General features: G+C 38.9%; 1 protein-coding gene and 1 pseudogene across 1 annotated transcript in view; one reads left to right on the forward strand and one right to left on the reverse strand.

Annotated features, from left to right (window-relative positions):
- Positions 1 to 7,361, reverse strand: part of ADAM7 (ADAM metallopeptidase domain 7) — a 115,515-nt gene extending 108,154 nt beyond the window's left edge. Inside the window, exons 1-4 of the mRNA XM_069484791.1 lie at positions 7,310 to 7,361; positions 6,191 to 6,294; positions 3,807 to 3,883; positions 945 to 1,023 (exon numbers count right to left, since the gene is read on the reverse strand). Of these exons, the coding sequence (XP_069340892.1) occupies positions 945 to 1,023; positions 3,807 to 3,883; positions 6,191 to 6,294; positions 7,310 to 7,361 (312 nt within the window). The remainder of the gene's footprint in view (positions 1 to 944; positions 1,024 to 3,806; positions 3,884 to 6,190; positions 6,295 to 7,309) is intronic.
- LOC138393839 (U4 spliceosomal RNA) lies at positions 2,994 to 3,160 on the forward strand (annotated as a pseudogene).
- Positions 7,362 to 19,153: the final 11,792 nt, after the last annotated feature.

A 19,153-nucleotide genomic window follows, 5' to 3' on the forward strand; every position in this document is an offset into this window, starting at 1 on the left:
ATCAAGCCAAATTCTTGATTATTGCTAAAAGCAGGTCTCACTCTCCAACCAGTTCCTCTCATAACCCTCTCTCCTTCCTCTCTGACTCAATCAAGTTGGTATCTTTATTACTCCCTACTTGATGTCTTGCCCGTGGTAATCCCATCAGGTAATCATCTTTCCCATCATTTCTATCTCCTGCCTTTGGGTGACACTTTTCATAGCCCTTCAAGGAACTCATAATATTGCAGGTCAATAACCAACCCCTGCACAGAAGAGTGTTCCCTATTTTTCCTTCTGTCCTATTTTGCAAGATTGCACGAAGACCTGGTTCTTAGAGAAGTTAACAGTTGCTTTTTGAAAGCATACTTTTGGTAGGAAAGAGTGATGTTGTTCTTGGTTAGAAGGCTACAGAGGGCGTCTTCTGGAAAGGGGAATGAAGGTATAAAGTAGAATCTGTGTCTACTGGAATAATGTTAATGATGAAAGAGCAAAGATTTATTTGGAAAATGAATGAGAGGCTTCAACGCTGGTGCCTCAGAAGGACTGGGCAAGGGGGTGAGAATCACAGGAGGATCAGTGCAATGGAGATTTTAACGTTGTTTCATATCTTTGGATTTTATCCATTTAGCTTGATCACAATCTCATGAGGGTGCCTTATACTGCTTTGGTGTCCTGCTTAAACCTTCTCCCAGACTCAACACCATTCGAGTGTGTAGAAGTCAGTTTAGTAAAGAAAGATACACCAGTAGTCATTGATTTCCTTGTTAGGCAGCAATCAGCTTCCTTTAGGGTTCACGGGATCCTATTTTCCATTTTGGGATCATTCAGTATGAACAGTCAGTTCAGGATTTACTTCTGATGTAGCACTTTCTATAGCAGCTTGTAAAGCTAGAATTGGTTTGAACATCACATTAGGAGATAATAGTTTTAGAGAAGAGACATAGGAAAGTTCCATAGGGTACCATGATCTGAGGATGCCTGGTGAGTGCTTCTCCTCTTACGGAGTAGTACGTTTCACTGTAATTTGAGGCTAGGAACTCCCTGAAAAAGAGGGCAGAGAGGTAGTACAATTTATGCATTCTAAAAATCTGGCAGATAAAACCAATCATGTGATGGAGAAGCCTTCAGAGCAAGGTCCTCTTCGTCTGAAAATAGAAAAGCAAAATCAAGCCCACTCATATGAAAAGCCTTTCTACTTAAATTTCATGGTTTTATAAAGACATGTTTTATAAAGCAAAAAAAAAAAAAAATCTGGCAATTTTAGCAAAGCAGCCTTGTAAAAAGAACTCAGAGAAAATGTTATATAAGTCAAAAATTTGAGAGCCTAAATTAATGCAAAAACGTGATATATGTAATGAATATATCTTAATATATAGTAACCTAACCAGCTACACAGATAAGAGCAATATGTATTAAATATAATGAATTCCCACAAGCCCACACCGTACTTGGAGTTGAACCCAATCTCTATCCCCCACCACGAGACCCCACCCCTTGTAGTGGTCCCTGTATTTATTGTGATGGTTCTGAACACAGTCTGCTTTACTGCGCTTTAACAAGTATCATTGAGTACTTTTTTCTTTAATACCTCTTTGGACTACTGCTGGCCACTTCTTAATCCCACCCTCAACATGACAAACTTCTAGAAGTGCTTCAAAAACCAGTTCAAACACGCTTTCTAACTCCATCAAGCAGGTGCTGAGATTCCATCCACTACGTGTATTTCACACTTCCAGAGATCTTCACTTTCCTGCTACCACATTTTATCATGTATTAGGGGGTTGGCAAACCTTTTCTACAAAGACCAAGACAATGAACATTTTAGGTTATGTGGGACACATAATGGTCTCTGCTACGTGTTTTTGTTTTGGTTTGTTTTTTTGTTTGTTTGTTTTCACTGTAAACATTCAAAATTTTAAAAATTTGCCTTAGAAAACATGTCCAATTGGGCCCATCAACTATCATTTGCTGACCCCTGATGGATTATGTCAATCTTCAAGGTTACCTGTGAACCCCTTTAGGAAAAGGACATTTTCCCCTTTTATTTGTGTCTCTCTGCTTCCTAAGACAGTATTTAGAATATTGGCAGTGTTCAATAAATAAATGCTGAATAACGTTCAAGATGAACTACAGAATTTCACTCTTGCTATGACTGAAAAACCTACTATGAGATTGACATTCTGTATGTAATAATTTAGTTCTAAACAACACACAAAAAAGCAACTACCTGAAGGATCTGATTACTGAACCAAAGCAGGCAGACTCGGGAAGGACGCACAGCACGAGGTGAGTTTCTCACTTTTACAGCTTTTTCAGGCTGAAATCTGCCTTGTTGAGGATGGCTAAAACTTTGCTAGAAAACCACGATCTTTCTGATTTGAAAACCCATAGAACAGACTTGAGAGAAATCATAGTCACAGGAATTTATATCATAACCATGGAAATAAATTATGGGACCAACCTAAGTGTCCATCAACAGAAGAATTAAGAATATGTGGTGAGTAAACACAACAGAATTCTATTCAGCATTAAAAAAAGAAGCAAATTCTATCATCTGTGACAACATGGATGGAATTGGAGAACATTATGCCAAGTGAAATAAGCCAAACACAGAAAGACAAATACTGCTTGATTTCCCTTCTATGTGGAATCTCAAATAATCAAATTCATGGAAGCAGAGACTAAAATGGTGGTTACCAAAGGCTGGAGGTGTGGGGGAAATGGGGAGATGATAGTCAAAGGGTACAAAGCCTAAGTTAGGTGGGACAAGTAAGTTCGTTTGTGTTTTTTTTTAAGATCTATTACACAGCATGGTGAATATATTTAATAACAGTGCATTGGACATTACAAAATCTCCAAGGGTAAATTTCAAATGTTCTCACTGCAAAAAAATAATTACTTAAGGTAATAGATATGTTAATTATCTTGATACAATTATTTCACATTGTATTCATAAATCATAACATCCCTTTGTGCTCCATAAATATACACAACTATTAATATAATTTGTCAGCTTTGAGCAGTGGCAGTATCGTTACCAATGAGGTTTATCCAAGGCACGATTGCTGCTATAAGTTGTCTATTTACCTTAAAAACAAACGAATAAATAAAATTCAAGGGCTATGTGGATATGCATTGAAGGTTTAGGCATTTCACTGTATGAAAATTTTACATAAAGAGAAAAAACTGTAAACTAATGTTGAACGCTAATGATAATCTTATTTAAGTATTAGGGGAAAGTATACTGATATGCAATGTAATTTCAAATGCATAAAAATAAGATGGAGGATGAATGGATTGATTGATGGATAGCTGAATAGAGGAATGAATAGATGGGGATTATATAAAACAAGCATAGTAGAATGTTCACTGGTGTATATAAATCTTAATGGAATTATGGGTATATGAATGTTCATTATAAAATTTTTTTAACTTTGCTGTATGTATAAAAAAATTTTATAGTAAAGTGGAAAATGAACCAGATGCCAGGTAAGTGGAATACAATCATTTTTGTGATTATCTTGAAATAGCATATATAAAGCTAGTAAAGTTCTCGGTTGCATAGTAGATTATAAATTAATATTCCTGATGCCTCATATGCACACACAAATTTAACTTTTCACCTATTAATGGATTTGTTATAATGAAAACAAAGTTGACCCCATCAGTGTTTCCACTGGATTAAGGAACAATCTGATTCAACATTGTTGGCCTGCAAAGATTCCCCACTGACTTGAGGAATTCATTTCACTGGCAGTTTTTACAAAAACTGGGACACCACAGACTACTAAGGCTACAAGGTGTTGAATCACAATAGAACTCACCTTGACCTCAGAAGATGAAGTATTAAGGTTTTTCTGTTTAGCTTTATTTCATACAACAGCTCTTCTTCATATGTCTCCTGAAAAACAAGATCCATCGTGCGACTTAAACATGTGCTCATGTACTGAGTGCCGGGACAAGCAGTGCTGTGAGGGTTCCCTGCCTCCTGCAGTTTACCCCGCAGGCCTTCCAGGCAAAAGGATAAGTGCTGATCAAGATGAATTAGGAGAGAGCTAATATCAGGAGGATATAACTCAAGTTATTTTTTAGTGGAAAATTTTAAGGGGCTTTCTTTTCTAGTTACAAAATAAAATAAAATGGAAAATGCATATTTTCCCCTCATCTGGGGATACACCAATTAGTACATGTCCATGCAGTAGCTCCTACACACATCTTCTGTTTATGTATTTTTCAACAATTTTGTATATAGTTTTATAGTCTATATTTTCAACAATAAACTATGACCATTTCCTATTCTAATAAGTATTCTTTTATAACATGTGTTTTATTGCTGCAAAGCACAATGTGAATATTATGTAATCTATATTATCAAAAATTTGGTTTGAGGTACTTCACTGTAGTTAAACAGAATTGCGTTGTCAATGACATGGAAAAGACATAAGACTTTTGATAAATATTGCCAAAATATCCTGAAGAAAGGAAGTACAAATTTAGAACTTCACCATCAACTTATTGCAGTTTCTGTTTCATGACCTTCTTGCCACTAATAGATATTATCACCAATAAAAATCTTGCAGACAAGGAAATGATAACTTATTGTGATAAACTGTTTTCTCAGATGACCACTGGCATTTATATTTTTCTTTTGTTACTTAGTTATTTGTAGTTTTCATGTGAATTTCTGACTCATGTTCTTTCACCATTTTCTTTTGTGGTATGTTATTTCTTTATGATGCATAAAAGTTCTTTATAATTTAAGGTTCACAACTGTTGGTCATATGTGTTGCACATTTCTTTGAGTTTATCGTTCATTCATTTATCCAACAGATGCTATTTCAGGTACAGGGATTATACGGAAAATACAATGCAGTACAAGTTGGAGGTCCCAGCCCTCATGGAAGCCCCAGCTTGACAAAGAAGAAAAATGGAAAACCAAACACATTTAACTTAGTAGCTTTGTACTAGGAGAAAAGCAAGGACTGTGCCAGGGGTATTGAAAGGGAGATTCAGGGGCAGGAAACAGCACATGCCAAGGCCCTGAGGTAGGAAGCAGCTTGACATGTTTGAGGAACAGAGAGATGTTCAACGTTGCTGGAAAACCAAGTGTACATTGAATGGAAATGAGGTTAAAAGGTAGGAAGGAGCTAAATGCACAGCCTAGCAAGTCAAAGATTTGGACCTTATCCTAAGAGCAAAGAGAAGCAAAGAGTCTAGGCAGAAACATGCAGAGGTAAGCATGGCTTACTTAATATTGATAACGGGTGAACAAAAATCAGTACTATAGACAGGGAAACTGTTTGAAGGCTGTTGATGAATGCGGGTGATTTGAGCATGGGCAGAAGAAGGGTAGATAATTTCAAAAGACATTTACATGCTGGAATCTGTAAGGCTTAGTGATTGTTTGATGGGAGAGGCAAATGGCTCAAGAGTGAGCCCAGGTTTCTGACGTACTTAACTTGTTTAACTGTGCCACTCCTGCCAGGAGGGTCTCAGGAAGGGCAGCCATGAGGCAGGGAGAGGGTAGTTTTGTATTTGATGAATGACAGGTGTGCATTAGTTAGGGCTGTTTTGATTGCACGTTAAAAACCCAAGGCTTAAAATGCAAATGCCTACTGACATAGATATCTAAAGACATTCACCTAATTTGTTTTGTAATAGTGGGCATTGAAAATAGCCTAATTTTGAAGCTTGTTCCCTCTTAAGTACATCTATTTTCTAGAATAAACATTCATTATTTTGGAAATAATATTTTAAATATTTTTAATTTTAATACCTGAATAAAGACCCTTTTGAGCAACCGGTCAAGCGGGACTTTTTGTTCCTGTGAAAGTTGTCCAACTTTGCTGCAGACTCCGTAAAGCAAATAAACCTGCCTATCAGATCTCGCGGAAAGCAACATGCTCAAGGTAGCATTGCACAGGCACCAGCTCAGAACAAATGAGGTTGTTTTAAGTCAGCCTGGAAAGCTGTCAGTGGAACTCCTCCATAAATTGGAAAATTCAAAATGGTACCCCTAAAACCTGTACTTTAGTCCCTTTTGTTTTCTAACTCATTGAGCAACTGCTTATCCCCAAGCCCATGGGTGTGAATTCTCAGAAAAAAATGAGACTCCTCTCTTCCTACCTGCTTCTGGTTGGGGCCAGAGACAGCTTTCTACATGCCCGTGAAAGCAAAGTAATCTTATTTACTAAATCAAAACCTGTACCGGTATGTCGTCATCATGGGTGTGTCCAACATCTCGCTTCTGGATCAGAGGAAGCCTTTTGGGATGAACCAGTTCTTGACCCTGTACTCCAAGGATGACCTTTTCTGCATGGAAACAGGAGGAGGAAAATCCAGCTGACATTAACACTCATCCACCCTGATTGAAACAAAGAATCGTTCTCATACGGTTCACTCGGCCCCAGTTAACAGCCGTGTACGGCAACACTATGAAATATTCCCACTTCATATGCAAAGAAATCGAGACTGATATTTGAAAATTAGGAAAATGTAAGCAAAATTGGAAAGGAGGCAAAGAAATCAGGGTTCCTTGGCATCTTCCACATTTCATCTTGTTCTGCAGTGGTCATTTTTGCCTTTTCTTTCCCCGTATGCCTGTCTCTGGATTCTGCCTCCTGTCAAAGCCTGCTTCAATGTAAATTACTGCATTTGGTGTTGCAGGGATATTTGCATTTGAAGTCTTACCTCCCGAGTATAAGGCTTTCACATGTCAGAGAGTTTTAGGTAGCCCTGAATCAGTGCTAAACATAATCTTCTATTCATGTCCTGTCAGGTTGGTAGTCATCTATGAAGCAAGCCCTGATTAATCAAGGTGTGGTTTTTTAAAAAGCAAGAGGAGAGGGCATGGGCTTTTTGGAATATGCTCTGATTTGAATCAAGGTTTTACCAGTTCATTAGCTGTGTGACCACGCGCAGTGTATCTAATCTCCCTGATCTGTAAATATCAGTCTCATTTTCCTCATCCATAAAGTGAAGATATTAATATTGAATTTTAAACATTCTAACATACGAAGTGGCTAATGGCTAGCACGGTGCCTGCTATGTTGCTAGTATTCGGGTACATGTCCCCTCCTCCTTTTGCCGTGGATCCAAATTGTTTAAGAGTGATAGGCTATTATATAGACTCATAGAAAGTCATGATTAGTCATAACCTAGTCCAAGTTCTAGGCTATGTTCTCAGAAAAGTCATCAATAACTTCTATTTATGTGCTATCACGTTAGTTGTGATGTTATTGTTTGTATCACTGACAATTTAAAGTTTGTGACTAAAGAGATATTAACCTCACAACATGAAAACCATGATAAAAAGAGTGAGACATACCTTCAATCTGAGAAATGAGTAAAATCATCAAACATATACACCCAGAAAACATTCTGAATGATTCAGGCGGAGGACAACAGGAGTGCCGGAGAGATGGTGTGCACCTTTCTTCCTCCTTTTCTCCACTGCAAAGATGAGGACCTAACAGATAGGTGGTTTTGATCCAGCACAAGGAAGCGTTCCTTAATGAAGTTACACAACTTCTAAGGCGCTTAAGGCTAAAAGCTGGAGGTAGGACACTGTGTACTAATTAAAGACAAGAATCAAGGTGGTGGTGGTAGAGGTGGGCTGGGCATAGATTTCTACTTCGTGTCTAGTATAAATATGATTCTGGATGCATTAAAACTTCAAAAGTGAAAACTATCAGGAATGTCTAAGAGAAAGTTAATGAAGGAGGTTTATATATATTTTTTGTTGAAGAAAATGAAATTCTTGTTATGCAGAATACCCCTTGTAAAAACTGTGAAGGAACGTTTGATAAACAAAAGAGAAATATCAAAAACTTATATATGTCACAAATATTAATTAAAAGATAAAAACCCCAGAAATGTATGCAACATATATAATAAAAGATGGGAGTATAGTATAGTATAGCACTCTTTCAAATCAATGTAAAAGAGAAAATACTAATAGACAAACATACAAAAGACCTGGACAAACCTATCTGTATGTGTGTGTTCTCTTATGTATCCTGCTGCCGATATCATCCCTTTATCTGACTTTGGGAATCTGGCCCCTCTCCCATCTCACAATATCTAATATTCACATAAACTGACCCCAGCTATGTCAACTGGAAGCTTCATTTTGATGTTTAAATAATCTCAAGTATCTTCCTTTTGAAAAATCCTACCCTCATTTCTAGATCCCACACGTTCCTCCTCTCACCTCCGTTCCCATTCCCTTTTCAGCCAAACTTCCAGGTTTATGTGGACATCTTGTGCCTATTTTCTTACCTCCAACTTATCTAACACATCCCAGTTGTAGCCTCTGCCTCTATTTTTCTGCCGAAATAGCTGACTAATATCTCCAACAATTTTGCCATTTCTATATCTGACAGATACTTTGGTTCCTCATCTTACCCTCTCAACGACATTTGGCACTGTTGACCACAACCTCTCCTTTGAAATATTCTATTTAGCTCCCTAATGCAACAGTCTTATTAACATTTTTCTAGGTCTCTGGCAACTTGTAGGCATATCCTCTTACACTCAGCCTTTAAATTTTGGTTGGTAGCATGGTATTTATCCTATGCCTTCTTTTCCTCTAACTATGCTTGTTCCAAAGCCATCTCATCTTCAATTATGGTTTAATTATCACTATGCTAAGCCTCGCATTTTATATTTCCAGCCATGTGCACAACAAACCTTTACAGCCAACTTTCTATTCAATGTCTTCATTGGAAGAGCTCAAAGCCCCCCTAAAATCAATACATACAAGACTCAAAGTGCTTTTCCCCCAACTTATTCTCTGTCTTAGTTGATGACGCCAGCATCCAGTCAGCATTGCAAATCTGAAAGTCAGTATCATCATGGGCTTCTTCCATAATCAATTCATCCCTAAATATTTTTATTTTACCTCCAAGAAGTATCCTATCCACTTCTCATCAGCTTTTCTGTCTCCATCCTAGTCCAACCTATCATGGGCCCTCTTTGGCTACACTCTAAAAAGTGTGATCTTTTCAATACGCAGACCTGATTATGTCATGTGCCTGTAAAAAAATCCTTCACTAGTTTTTCATGGGTGTTGGGATAAAGATTTACTTGGCTTTAAAGCCCCAAAAGGTAAATTCCTTGCCACTTACTAGCGCCGTGGCTTTCAGTAAGGTATGCAACATTTCTACACTTCTGTTTTCTCACCTATAAAATGGGCATAATAAAAGCTACCTCATAGGGATAGTAGGAGTATTAAATAAATCTCTGTCGACCAGCATCTTATATCCTGTTTCATTCACTCTCTCTTGACTATTTACACCATTTCTTCTCTCAAGTTTTAAGTCTCCTCTTCCTTCCTCTCATCTGATCACCCTGCTTTCTTGTTCACTGAGAAAAAAGAAACCACCAGAAAAACTCTCACTTTCTCCCCTTATCACATCTACCTTATTATCAACAATATTTTGATGTCTCTGTGACTCAGGTTTTTAATCTCCCAAAATGAGGACAACAATAATGCCTAACTTGTAGCAGCTGTTGCAAAGATTAAATGGAGTAATTGATGTAAATCACTTAAAATCAATGCCTCCTGTATATCAAAAGCTAGGTAGGTGTTGATTTTCTTCAGGGTTCTATAAATGTGGATTTTTTTTGGGTTGCTTTTCCTTCTACAGCTTCATCTGCTGCTATTGTTTTTTACTGTCTCTGAGCTCCTGGCTTTCTCTCTTTACTCTAACACGCAATGCTTTCTCCCATTAAAGGGCTTCTGGACATATTTGTCTCTTTTCCTGTTGTCCTTTCCTTTCCTCCTTGGGGCCAAATTAATTCCTCATTTTTCCCTTCTCAGTTTTAGGGTCACTATCTCAAGAAAACCTTCCCTAACCCTGAAGTCTACACCACTTTTCTTTGTAAAACAGGACCCTCTTTCTTCTGAAAACTTAACGTTGGTGTATCATACACTTATTAGCCTAATTATTTGAGTATCTGTCTCCTCCAGAAAACCACAAGCTCCAGAAAGCAAAGAGGGTGCTTGCTTTTCTTTACTCTAATGCCCCAACCCTGCAGGGTCTTGCAGATAGACACTGTATTCTGTATACATTTGTTGAATGAATTCCTCGACTACTTTGCAACATAATCATTGTCTGATGATACCCTTACATGTTCTCTTGCCAAAAATTTTGAACATAACATTGAAACAGCTTTAACCCAAACTATCATCTCTGCAAGTAGAATTTCCAACATTCTTTCAGGTCAATAGAAGAGATAGTTGAAGGCCAATGGGCCTACTCATGTGTTTGACCTTCATCAAACAAACGTTCAGTCACACATCAAATGGAAGTTATCAGCTTGATTCACCGTTACAGTTGAAAAGAGCATTTTAAATTGGGTGATGGGCAATAAGTTGAGCTTGCCTTTGTTATAGTCAAAATTGTGGAAAATAGAATAAACCAATTTTTAAAATAACAATCATGGAATCTCAATTATTTATAGTGTCATGTCAAATGATAAGGCTTTCACGCATTTGTCTGATGTCTTTGATCAAGTTATGGTTAAGCTAACTTTCTAGTCTATCTGAAATATTAGAGATACGGCATTAACTATGGTTAACCCAGATAAAACAGCCAAGAACTTTAAAGAAATTCACATAATTTTTTTTTGTAATTTATTCAAACCACATAACAAGTAGAAATCAGCGATTCAAAGAAGATTTCTGCCTAGCTCTGTGTTCTTTACGTTATATGCTGGGACCTCTCTTTTGAGGTGGGGGAGGGGAAGCTTTGTTCTTTCTCACAATCAATCTATAATCAACCTTTCAAACTTGAACATCATTCCTCAATTCTAAACACTTCCAGGTCATTGGTATGGCATAGTGAGAAACGAAGATTTTATGACTGGTCTATAATTTTTTCTCATTCTCAGGTCACAGCTTTCTGTATTTAAATTAATGAGATCACTAATGTATACAAAGTTGTTTTTTTTTTTTTTTTTTAAAACCAATGAACCCTGGAACAGATTTCAATATCAAAGGAACTCAGTGGAGTCCAAATGTCGAACAAAAGCAGATTTGAGAGGAGATTAAATAAGTATGAGAACGTCCTGTTCCCTCCTTGTTTCTCAGCTGCAAATTAGTGAAGCAATCTCCCAGAGAAAGTGTTCTCATTGAGTCCAATCTTGGTTTCCCATGAGGAGTTTTGAGGTTGTCAGTTCTTGTGCTCATCCCTTATCACCACTGGGATCAGCTTTTTACAACATCGTCAACCAGAAGTGTTTGTCTTGGAGGCTTCACAGCGGTGTACAGAACTTGTCTTCTTTCTTCTTTTGATTTTTCTCAAAACCCAGATACCTCTTCAGGCTTGCCCTCCTAAACTTCCTTGTTTTCTCATCCCCACTCCTTCTCCTAGCTAGCCATGTGAAGAGCAACCCCTTAGACCTTCTTGAGGACTTGGAAGAGTGAACTCACAATGGCAGAGCCTCAGGAAGAATGACAGGTGACACAGAAGACAATGAGTCAGAAAGGGCAAGCTGCCCACTCCAGCGACCCTAAACACTCGCCTTTGTACCACCTTTGTCAAGTGAAACGTGAAGAAAAGCTGCGGTGCATTCAAGAGAATGAAGTGAACGAAGTGAATGAAGAAAAATATCTCATATGAATTATAATAGCAATGGTAAAAGCCTCCTGTAGATTTCTATTTGAAGTAAATACTTCATATAGTATTGACTGCAAAAAAAATTAGCATTTTCTATCTGACTTTAAAGTAAATATTATTAAGTACTCCAAAGCCACATTAGTCAAGGGGAACTTGTAATTCTCTTCGTAAATTCAGAATCTATTATAATTCCAGCCCATTATGTGTTTAATCGCACTGAAAGGAACACAAGATTCTAAACCAGGAGCTCTGTGTTCTCCTGTCACTAATTCAGCTGACGAAGAAAGTCAAGTATTTCTCTGGGCCCCAGTAACTTATTTATAAATTGAGATTGTCATAATGTTTGATCTCTAAAATCTTCTTAACTTCATAAAAGCTGTATCTCCATGATTTTATTTTTTTCCCCTTTTCTTAAAACTTCTTCATTGTAAGCAGAGATTTTAATTTGCCAGAATAATGCAAAATTTGGGGTTTATTAATACTCTCAGATTTTCCATTCCCAAGCAAAAATTTATCAACTAATATACATAGTAAATGTCATGGAATAAATACAACAAGAACCATAAGAAATTCACTCACTCTTCCCATGGAGGGGCAGATCAGAGTAAATAGAGTGTATAATAATTTTACCTCTTAATTCTGATAATCACATTATTTAGCTAGTCACATTGGACAAATTACTTAATGTGCCTGGAATCTTGGTTTCCTCGTTATCAACTAGGGATAGTAGTGCATTCTATACAGGATCACTATGTACATGAAATAAGATAACTAAAGGATAGTACGTAACACATACATAACTCTCAATTTTGTTAAAAGGTTGACAATTTTCTCACCTTCAATTTCACTGCTTCACAACAGCTTTAAGAAATATGCTAAACTCAGTAAGATCTAAATGGGTTACATAACACAGACTTAAAGCCAATTGGTGACAGGGTGTGAAAAGCAATATCATCAGATTTTCCCCTGTTGAATAAGTAGGTCCAAGGTGATAGCATTCATGATTCTATTCATAAATCCCACATTCCTACAGAACCATGTCACAGCTTCTCTGCACTCTTCAATTCTCTAACACCTCCTCCCTGGTCTCTGATAACTGATGGCCTTGCTTCCTATTTACTGAAAAAAATAGAGACAATCAGAAAGGAATTTCTATAGCCCCACCACCAAATTTCCCATCCATCTGTGCCCTATCCTCTATCTTATAGTTCCCAAGGATGAATGGGCCACGCTCCCATTGAAGACTGACACTTACACTTGTACACTAGACTCTGCTCCTTCCCCCATGAAAAGACAATGTGCTGGCAGCAATTAGCCCCCTCTTGCATCTTCCCTTCCCCCTCCATTCTGGAGCATTTCCATGAGCATCCAGACAAGCTCTAATTTCCTTCATCTTTAAACAAATTATAGCAACTCTCCTGATCTCACATCTGCTTCCAGCAACCTCAACATTTTTCTGATCCCTTTGTAACTAAATCCCCTCAAAGAGTTATCTATAATCATCATCCCTAGTTCTTCTCTTCATCCTCTCTTTAAGTCACCCCATCAGATTTCTGTCCCCACTACTCTATGGAAACTACTCACCAACGAGCCCCATATTTTACATCCATTTATCGGTTCTTAGCTGCCCTGATTTCATTTGGCCTCTCAGTCATGCTTGATCTGTTACTGATCATCTCTTTTTTCAATACACTTTCTTTACTTGACTTTCAGCCCAGCTTTTTCTTTCTCATTAGTGGCTCCTTCTCACTTTCCTTCACTTATTTCTTCTCGTGCTCCAGACATTTAAACATTGCAAGGGCCCCAAAGCTCACTCTTTTTGCTTATTCTGTTTTCTGTCTACGTTTATTCCTTTGGGAAATTCTCAACAAATTGCATGTCTTAAAAACTTTAGCTATGTTGATGATTTTTAAATTCATATAACCCAGAAATGTTTCCTTGACTTCAGTTATTGATTTGTCATTTCCATTTTGATGTCTAGTAGGCATCTCAATTTTAATTTATACAAAAATAAAACTCCTAATCTTTATCTTCAAAATTATTTTTCCAAATGTCTTCCTCATCTCAGATAAATAGCAATGACGTCTCCCATCCAAGTACTAACCAGGCCCAACCTTGCTTAGCTTCTGAGAGATGTCACCATAGCTACTCAAGCCAAAGACATTGGAGTCTTCCTGGACACCTTTCTTTGTCCCACACTCGACACAAAATGTGTCAGGAAACTTTATTGTTTCTCATCCTTCAGAATATAGTCAGCATCTAGCCACTGCTCATCTCCATGGCTACCACTCTGAGCAAATCCCTAGTCATCTCTCTTGGATTTCTGCAACAACCTCCTTATCAGAGGCTTCCCTGCTTCTATCCTTGCTTCTCTCCCATAATTATATTTTCCAAAAGTAGCCAGCCTCCCTCTTCAAATGGATGCGATGCCATATCATTCCTCTGTTTAAAACCCTGCAATGGCTTCTTATCTAACTGTAAGTAGAAGCTAAATTCCTTGTAATGCTCTCCAAGTCCTTGCTTGCTCTGGTGCTCTGGGACCTCACCACCCTTTCTTCTCCTCCTCTCTCTTCAGCCACTCTGTTTTTCTTGGGGGCCTCAGGGCTCCATGCTCATGGCTCTCTCCCTCACCTCTTTTAATTCTTTCTTCAAATGTCACCTCTTCAGTAAGACCTTTCCATTTTTCAGAATGACCAAGTGCTTCCCACTCTATTTTAAATCGCATCCCCCTGCACACACATACATCTAAACACTCATCCCCCTCCACACTTGGTTTTTTATCCTAGCCCTTTTTATAGCATCTGGCCAATGAAGACATTTATTTATGTATTTGTTTTTCATCTCTTTCCCTCTACTAGAATGTAATATTGAGAGTTTTGTCTGTGGGTTCATGCTACATCCCCAATGTCCAGAATAATCCCTCACATATAGTAGCCTCCCAATAAATACTTTTAGTGTAAATTAGCCATTAATCATTAATTTGAGGATACTGTCATTATAGCTTACATTTTCCTTTTAAGATACTGAGTATTATCAATGAGTGATCAAGGCTCTAGATTTATCTGCCTTTCTGAAGAGGATTTCCTAGTAGCATGGATGGCCAAATATAAGGAAATGTAAGTTATCATGGCCAGCCATTGTTTGCAAAATGTTTTAAAATCTACTGAAAAAAAGTAAGACCTGTATTTTTCATGAACTGATGATTTGGTTGGTTAGCCTACTCAGTTCTTGGTGTCCCTGTTCCTTTTCTTGGCATAGCTGTGTGAGTTCTCCCATGTAGCTGTCTCTCCTTTCATCTTCCTACAGTTTTAGCTGAAATCTGCCCCACACCCACCTTTCCCAAACCCACAGGTGTGGGATCACATTTTGCATGATTCCTCTGTGACCCCGCCCTGACTCCTAACACTCTGCCTACCTCTGCCCTTCCGTCTGCTTGTTGGTGTGCGTGTACCTCTGAGTGAGTTTTGCATCTTTCTTTTGCTTGTTCTTGTGGACTAGCTGTAGTGAGGTCTGAAATAATTAGTAAGGTAGTTTGTTTAGATCTTAATAAGGTGACATATCGGAAGGTGCATGTCCTCTATCTGTTGCTGCTCCCAGACACTTGTAATGCCAGAAACTATTAGCCAGAGTTTCATTTTATTTTCTAAAATATGCGCAAGCTCCTTGAAGACAGAAACCATGGCTAACATTCACGTGCCGCCCTCCCCCCCCCCCCCCCCCCCCGCAGGGTCTACAAACACCAGATCATGCACAGTGCTGGGACTCAATAAATAGTAGTTTAAGAAGCTGACTAATTTATCACAACCTTATTGTCACATTCTGTTTACAGAATAGATGATAAATACTATAGATTGTGACTGAAAAAATTACTATTACAACTCTCATTTTCCTAAAAATATGTATTATGCTAGGTCTCTGTATAGTTAGCCCAGGGCTGTTGAAAAGCCCCAGAATTACCTGTGATCAAGAGCTATTCATGAACCATCAAATACTGGGAGCCAAGGTCATATTAATATTTGTAATAACTTGAACATCCATCATTCTTTTTTTTTTTAAATAGAAATGAACGCGATAGCATCTCTACAGTTGGCCCATCCAAACTCTGTAGACCGTTTTCACCCACAGTGGTACCTTCCAGCACAGCTTGATCTGTGTGTGCCTGCACCACAGCACCCCATTAATCATGGGTCAGAGGCTGAGGATGGTCCTCAAACTTGTGCCAGAAACTCCCCACTGCTAAGGTTCTCTCCTGGCAGAAGAAACTTAAGGAAAGTATTTTGGCACCCAGAGAGTCCTTAGGTTGGAATGCATGTACCTGAGCTGGGTTTGTAATTAACCTCTGTAACTAATGATAAAATAAAACTGATTCCCTGAGTGTTCACCTGCTCAGGCACTTGCTCATTCTGTTTTAACAATACTTGTTAGTTATTATTTAGCCATTTTACAAATTAAAAAAAAGACACAACTGAGGCTCAAGAGAGAAATCCACCTGTTCAAGGACAACTAGTAAATGGTGAGCTTTGTGCAAGCCCAGGTCTCTTTGACCTGGGCTCATAAACTCATTTATGAGTTTCCACTATTCCATTCACCTTCTCACTTCTGAGCATCACTGATATATGAAAATCTATGTCCACGCAAAGACTTGTACACAAATGTTCATTACAGTTCTGTTCATGATAGCCAAAAACTATAATAGAAATCACTTAAATACCCATGAATAGCTACATGGATCAAAGGAATCCTAGTATAGCCATACAACGGAACGCTACTAAGTCATTTTTAGAAATAGTGCTACTGCACACAATTAAATAGATGCGGCAGTTTTAATACGTTCACAGGTCCTTTGTCACATTCTCTATTGGGCCTCCACTTGCATCTAGGCTGACCACAGCAATGCACTTGCAGGCAATAAAACAAACCCAAAGTCATGCTAGGTAACCTCCGTGGCTAGGTTAGAAAAGGCCATGTAGCTTCTGCCTGGTTCCCTGGTGACACCTACTTTTGGATCCCTGACCTACCATGCAGGTCCTTACTACTCTGAGACCACGATGCTGTGAGAAGGCCACATATAAGGGTTCCAGCCCAAACATGCCAATCAGTTCTCTGCCAGTAATTACCAACAGCCCTCAGGCATTTGAATGAAGTCACCTCCACTGCTCTGGCCCCTGGACATTTACTCTGGCATCTGTCTGTATTTCCAACCGAGGCCCTAGATATCACAGAGCTGTCCCTACTGTGGCCCGGGGAAATCCTGACCTACAGAATTAAGGAGCATCCTAAACCGTTTGTTGCCTGCTATTGAGTTTTGAGGTGATTAGTTATACAGCAACAGTAACTGAAATAATGTTACTGTTGCTCTTCCACATCATTCCGAGTGAAAGACACTAGATACAAAGTATATACAAAGTATACACCAGATGACACCCTTTGCTTGAAACTAGAGAAGACAAACTTAACTTATGGTGCTAGAAAGCAGATCAGTGATCGCCTGGGACCCAGGGTGGGGTTGGGGCTGACTGGGAAGGGGCACAAAAAAAAATGACAAATGGAAATATTTTATATTTTGATGGTAGGAGTGGTTACGTGTGTTAAAAATCATTGAACCGTGTCCTGAAAGTAAGTGCATCTTATTGTGTTTAAACCATACCTTGATAAAGCCATATTTCATAAAAAGGCAGGGCACACATACAGAGGGAGCTAGTAACTAGGGAAGAGTGCTCTCTGCCCACCCAAAGGTTGGTGGGTGCCTGCAAATATTAGTCCATCCACTGGTCACTTCGTGGTCATGATCACATCCTCAGGAAAAAGGCAGGGAGGGGGAGGGCTGTTTACAGTGCTTCAACACAAAATGCTTCATACTGGATTTTCAATAGTCAGAAGAAAACACAACTGTTATTTGCTCATCTTCCCCTAGAATTTTCATGTGCTAGCAATGCTTCTTTCTTTTCCACAGGAAAGGCCTGCTTTTGACCAGAGGGTAAGTTCTGTATTGCTGACAGCAGGTGTCACAATTGCCTAATAAAAGAGAAACAGGATGCATGTTTTCTTTTCTTTTATTTTTTTGAGGCAGAGGCGCGCTGTCACCCTGGCTAGAGTGCCATGGTGTCAGCCTAGCTCACAGCAACCTCAAACCCCTGGGCTTAAGCAATCCTTCTGCCTCAGCCTCCCAAGTAGCTGGGACTACAGGCATGCGCCACCATGCCCTGCTAATTTTTTTCTATGTATTTTTAGTTGTCCAGTTAATTTCTTTCTATTTTTTAGTAGAGACGGGGATCTCACTCTTGCTCAGGCTGGTCTCAAACTCCTGAGCTCCAATGATCCACCCGCTTCGGCCTCCCAAGGATGCACATTTTCTTAATGAAAAAGAGAAAGGCACTAATACTTCAAAATATGGCTTTAAAATACAATCGGTATCATTATCGTGTTAGAATTGCCATGGTAATGAGTGCATTTTCTCCACTCACAGACAGCATGCTGGTAAGTTACAGCATCAATTTAATCATAGTTCTTAGGTGGGGGAAGGGGAACTTTACCTACTTCAAAAAGTGTGTTGCATGTCTATGTGTAAGTCTATGTATGTTCATAAGAGATATGCATGCCTATATGTTACCAGCAGGATCCCAACCTCATAAATGTTATAATGTGAAAGAATGTGAAATACAGTAACTAAGCACATGGTATTTGAAAGACACCTGGTGAGTTATGCATGCCCACCAGTACTTCCCAGTCTGCAAAGCATCTATCTCTTTATCCAGTTATGCTTTCCTTGGACAGAGGCTTACTCTGGAGCCATATATATGGAAAAAATGTGCATCGGAAATTACCTAACACTATACATGAAAATGAACGTGATATGCATCATATCACTATATGTAAAATCTAAAAGAATACAAGCTCTAAGGTGAAAAAGGTTTTCAGGTGGAAAATTGGCCAAATCTGAAATGAATAAGGAAGAAGATTCTTGCCAACTCTTGAGTCTCAAATTTAGTTTCAAATCAAAAACGGAACCAAGAAAGACATTTGGGTGGAAGACAGAGGCCAATTACGGATCCATTCAACAGCTGATCAGAGTGGAGTTGCTTCTACTGAACCAAATGCATGAGGCTTGGCCAAGGATGTGGCTTCCAGCGCGAAAAGATCAGCTTTCCTTAAGGTGACCCAATGGAAATGCAGATTGGGCTGGCGGCAGAGGATGGGTTCAGAGATAGGTCCTAGGGTAAGATGTCTGTGAAGTTGGGCTTCTTCTCTGTGCCCCAGTCACACGCTGGCATACAGCTCGACCAACACACTCTGAGGTTTGCGGCAGTAAAGTCATTCTCGAAGGGTTGTTATTATGTTAATCACCAAGGATTTAACACAGGACGGAGACATGGGCATTCCTGCTGTAAATATCATGGCCACACAAGGGAAGACAAAGTCCTAGATTGTGTCCACAAAGCCCTGGTTCTGAGTCCTGTCCACACACCCTGATTCTGGAGGCTTCTACTCTACCCAACAGCAGTGCCCTGGTTACAGCCCCTCTGATGCAAGAGAAAGCAGAGGATATG

The sequence above is a fragment of the Eulemur rufifrons genome, chromosome 12 (assembly GCF_041146395.1).
Source record: "Eulemur rufifrons isolate Redbay chromosome 12, OSU_ERuf_1, whole genome shotgun sequence".
Classification (NCBI taxonomy): domain Eukaryota; kingdom Metazoa; phylum Chordata; class Mammalia; order Primates; family Lemuridae; genus Eulemur; species Eulemur rufifrons.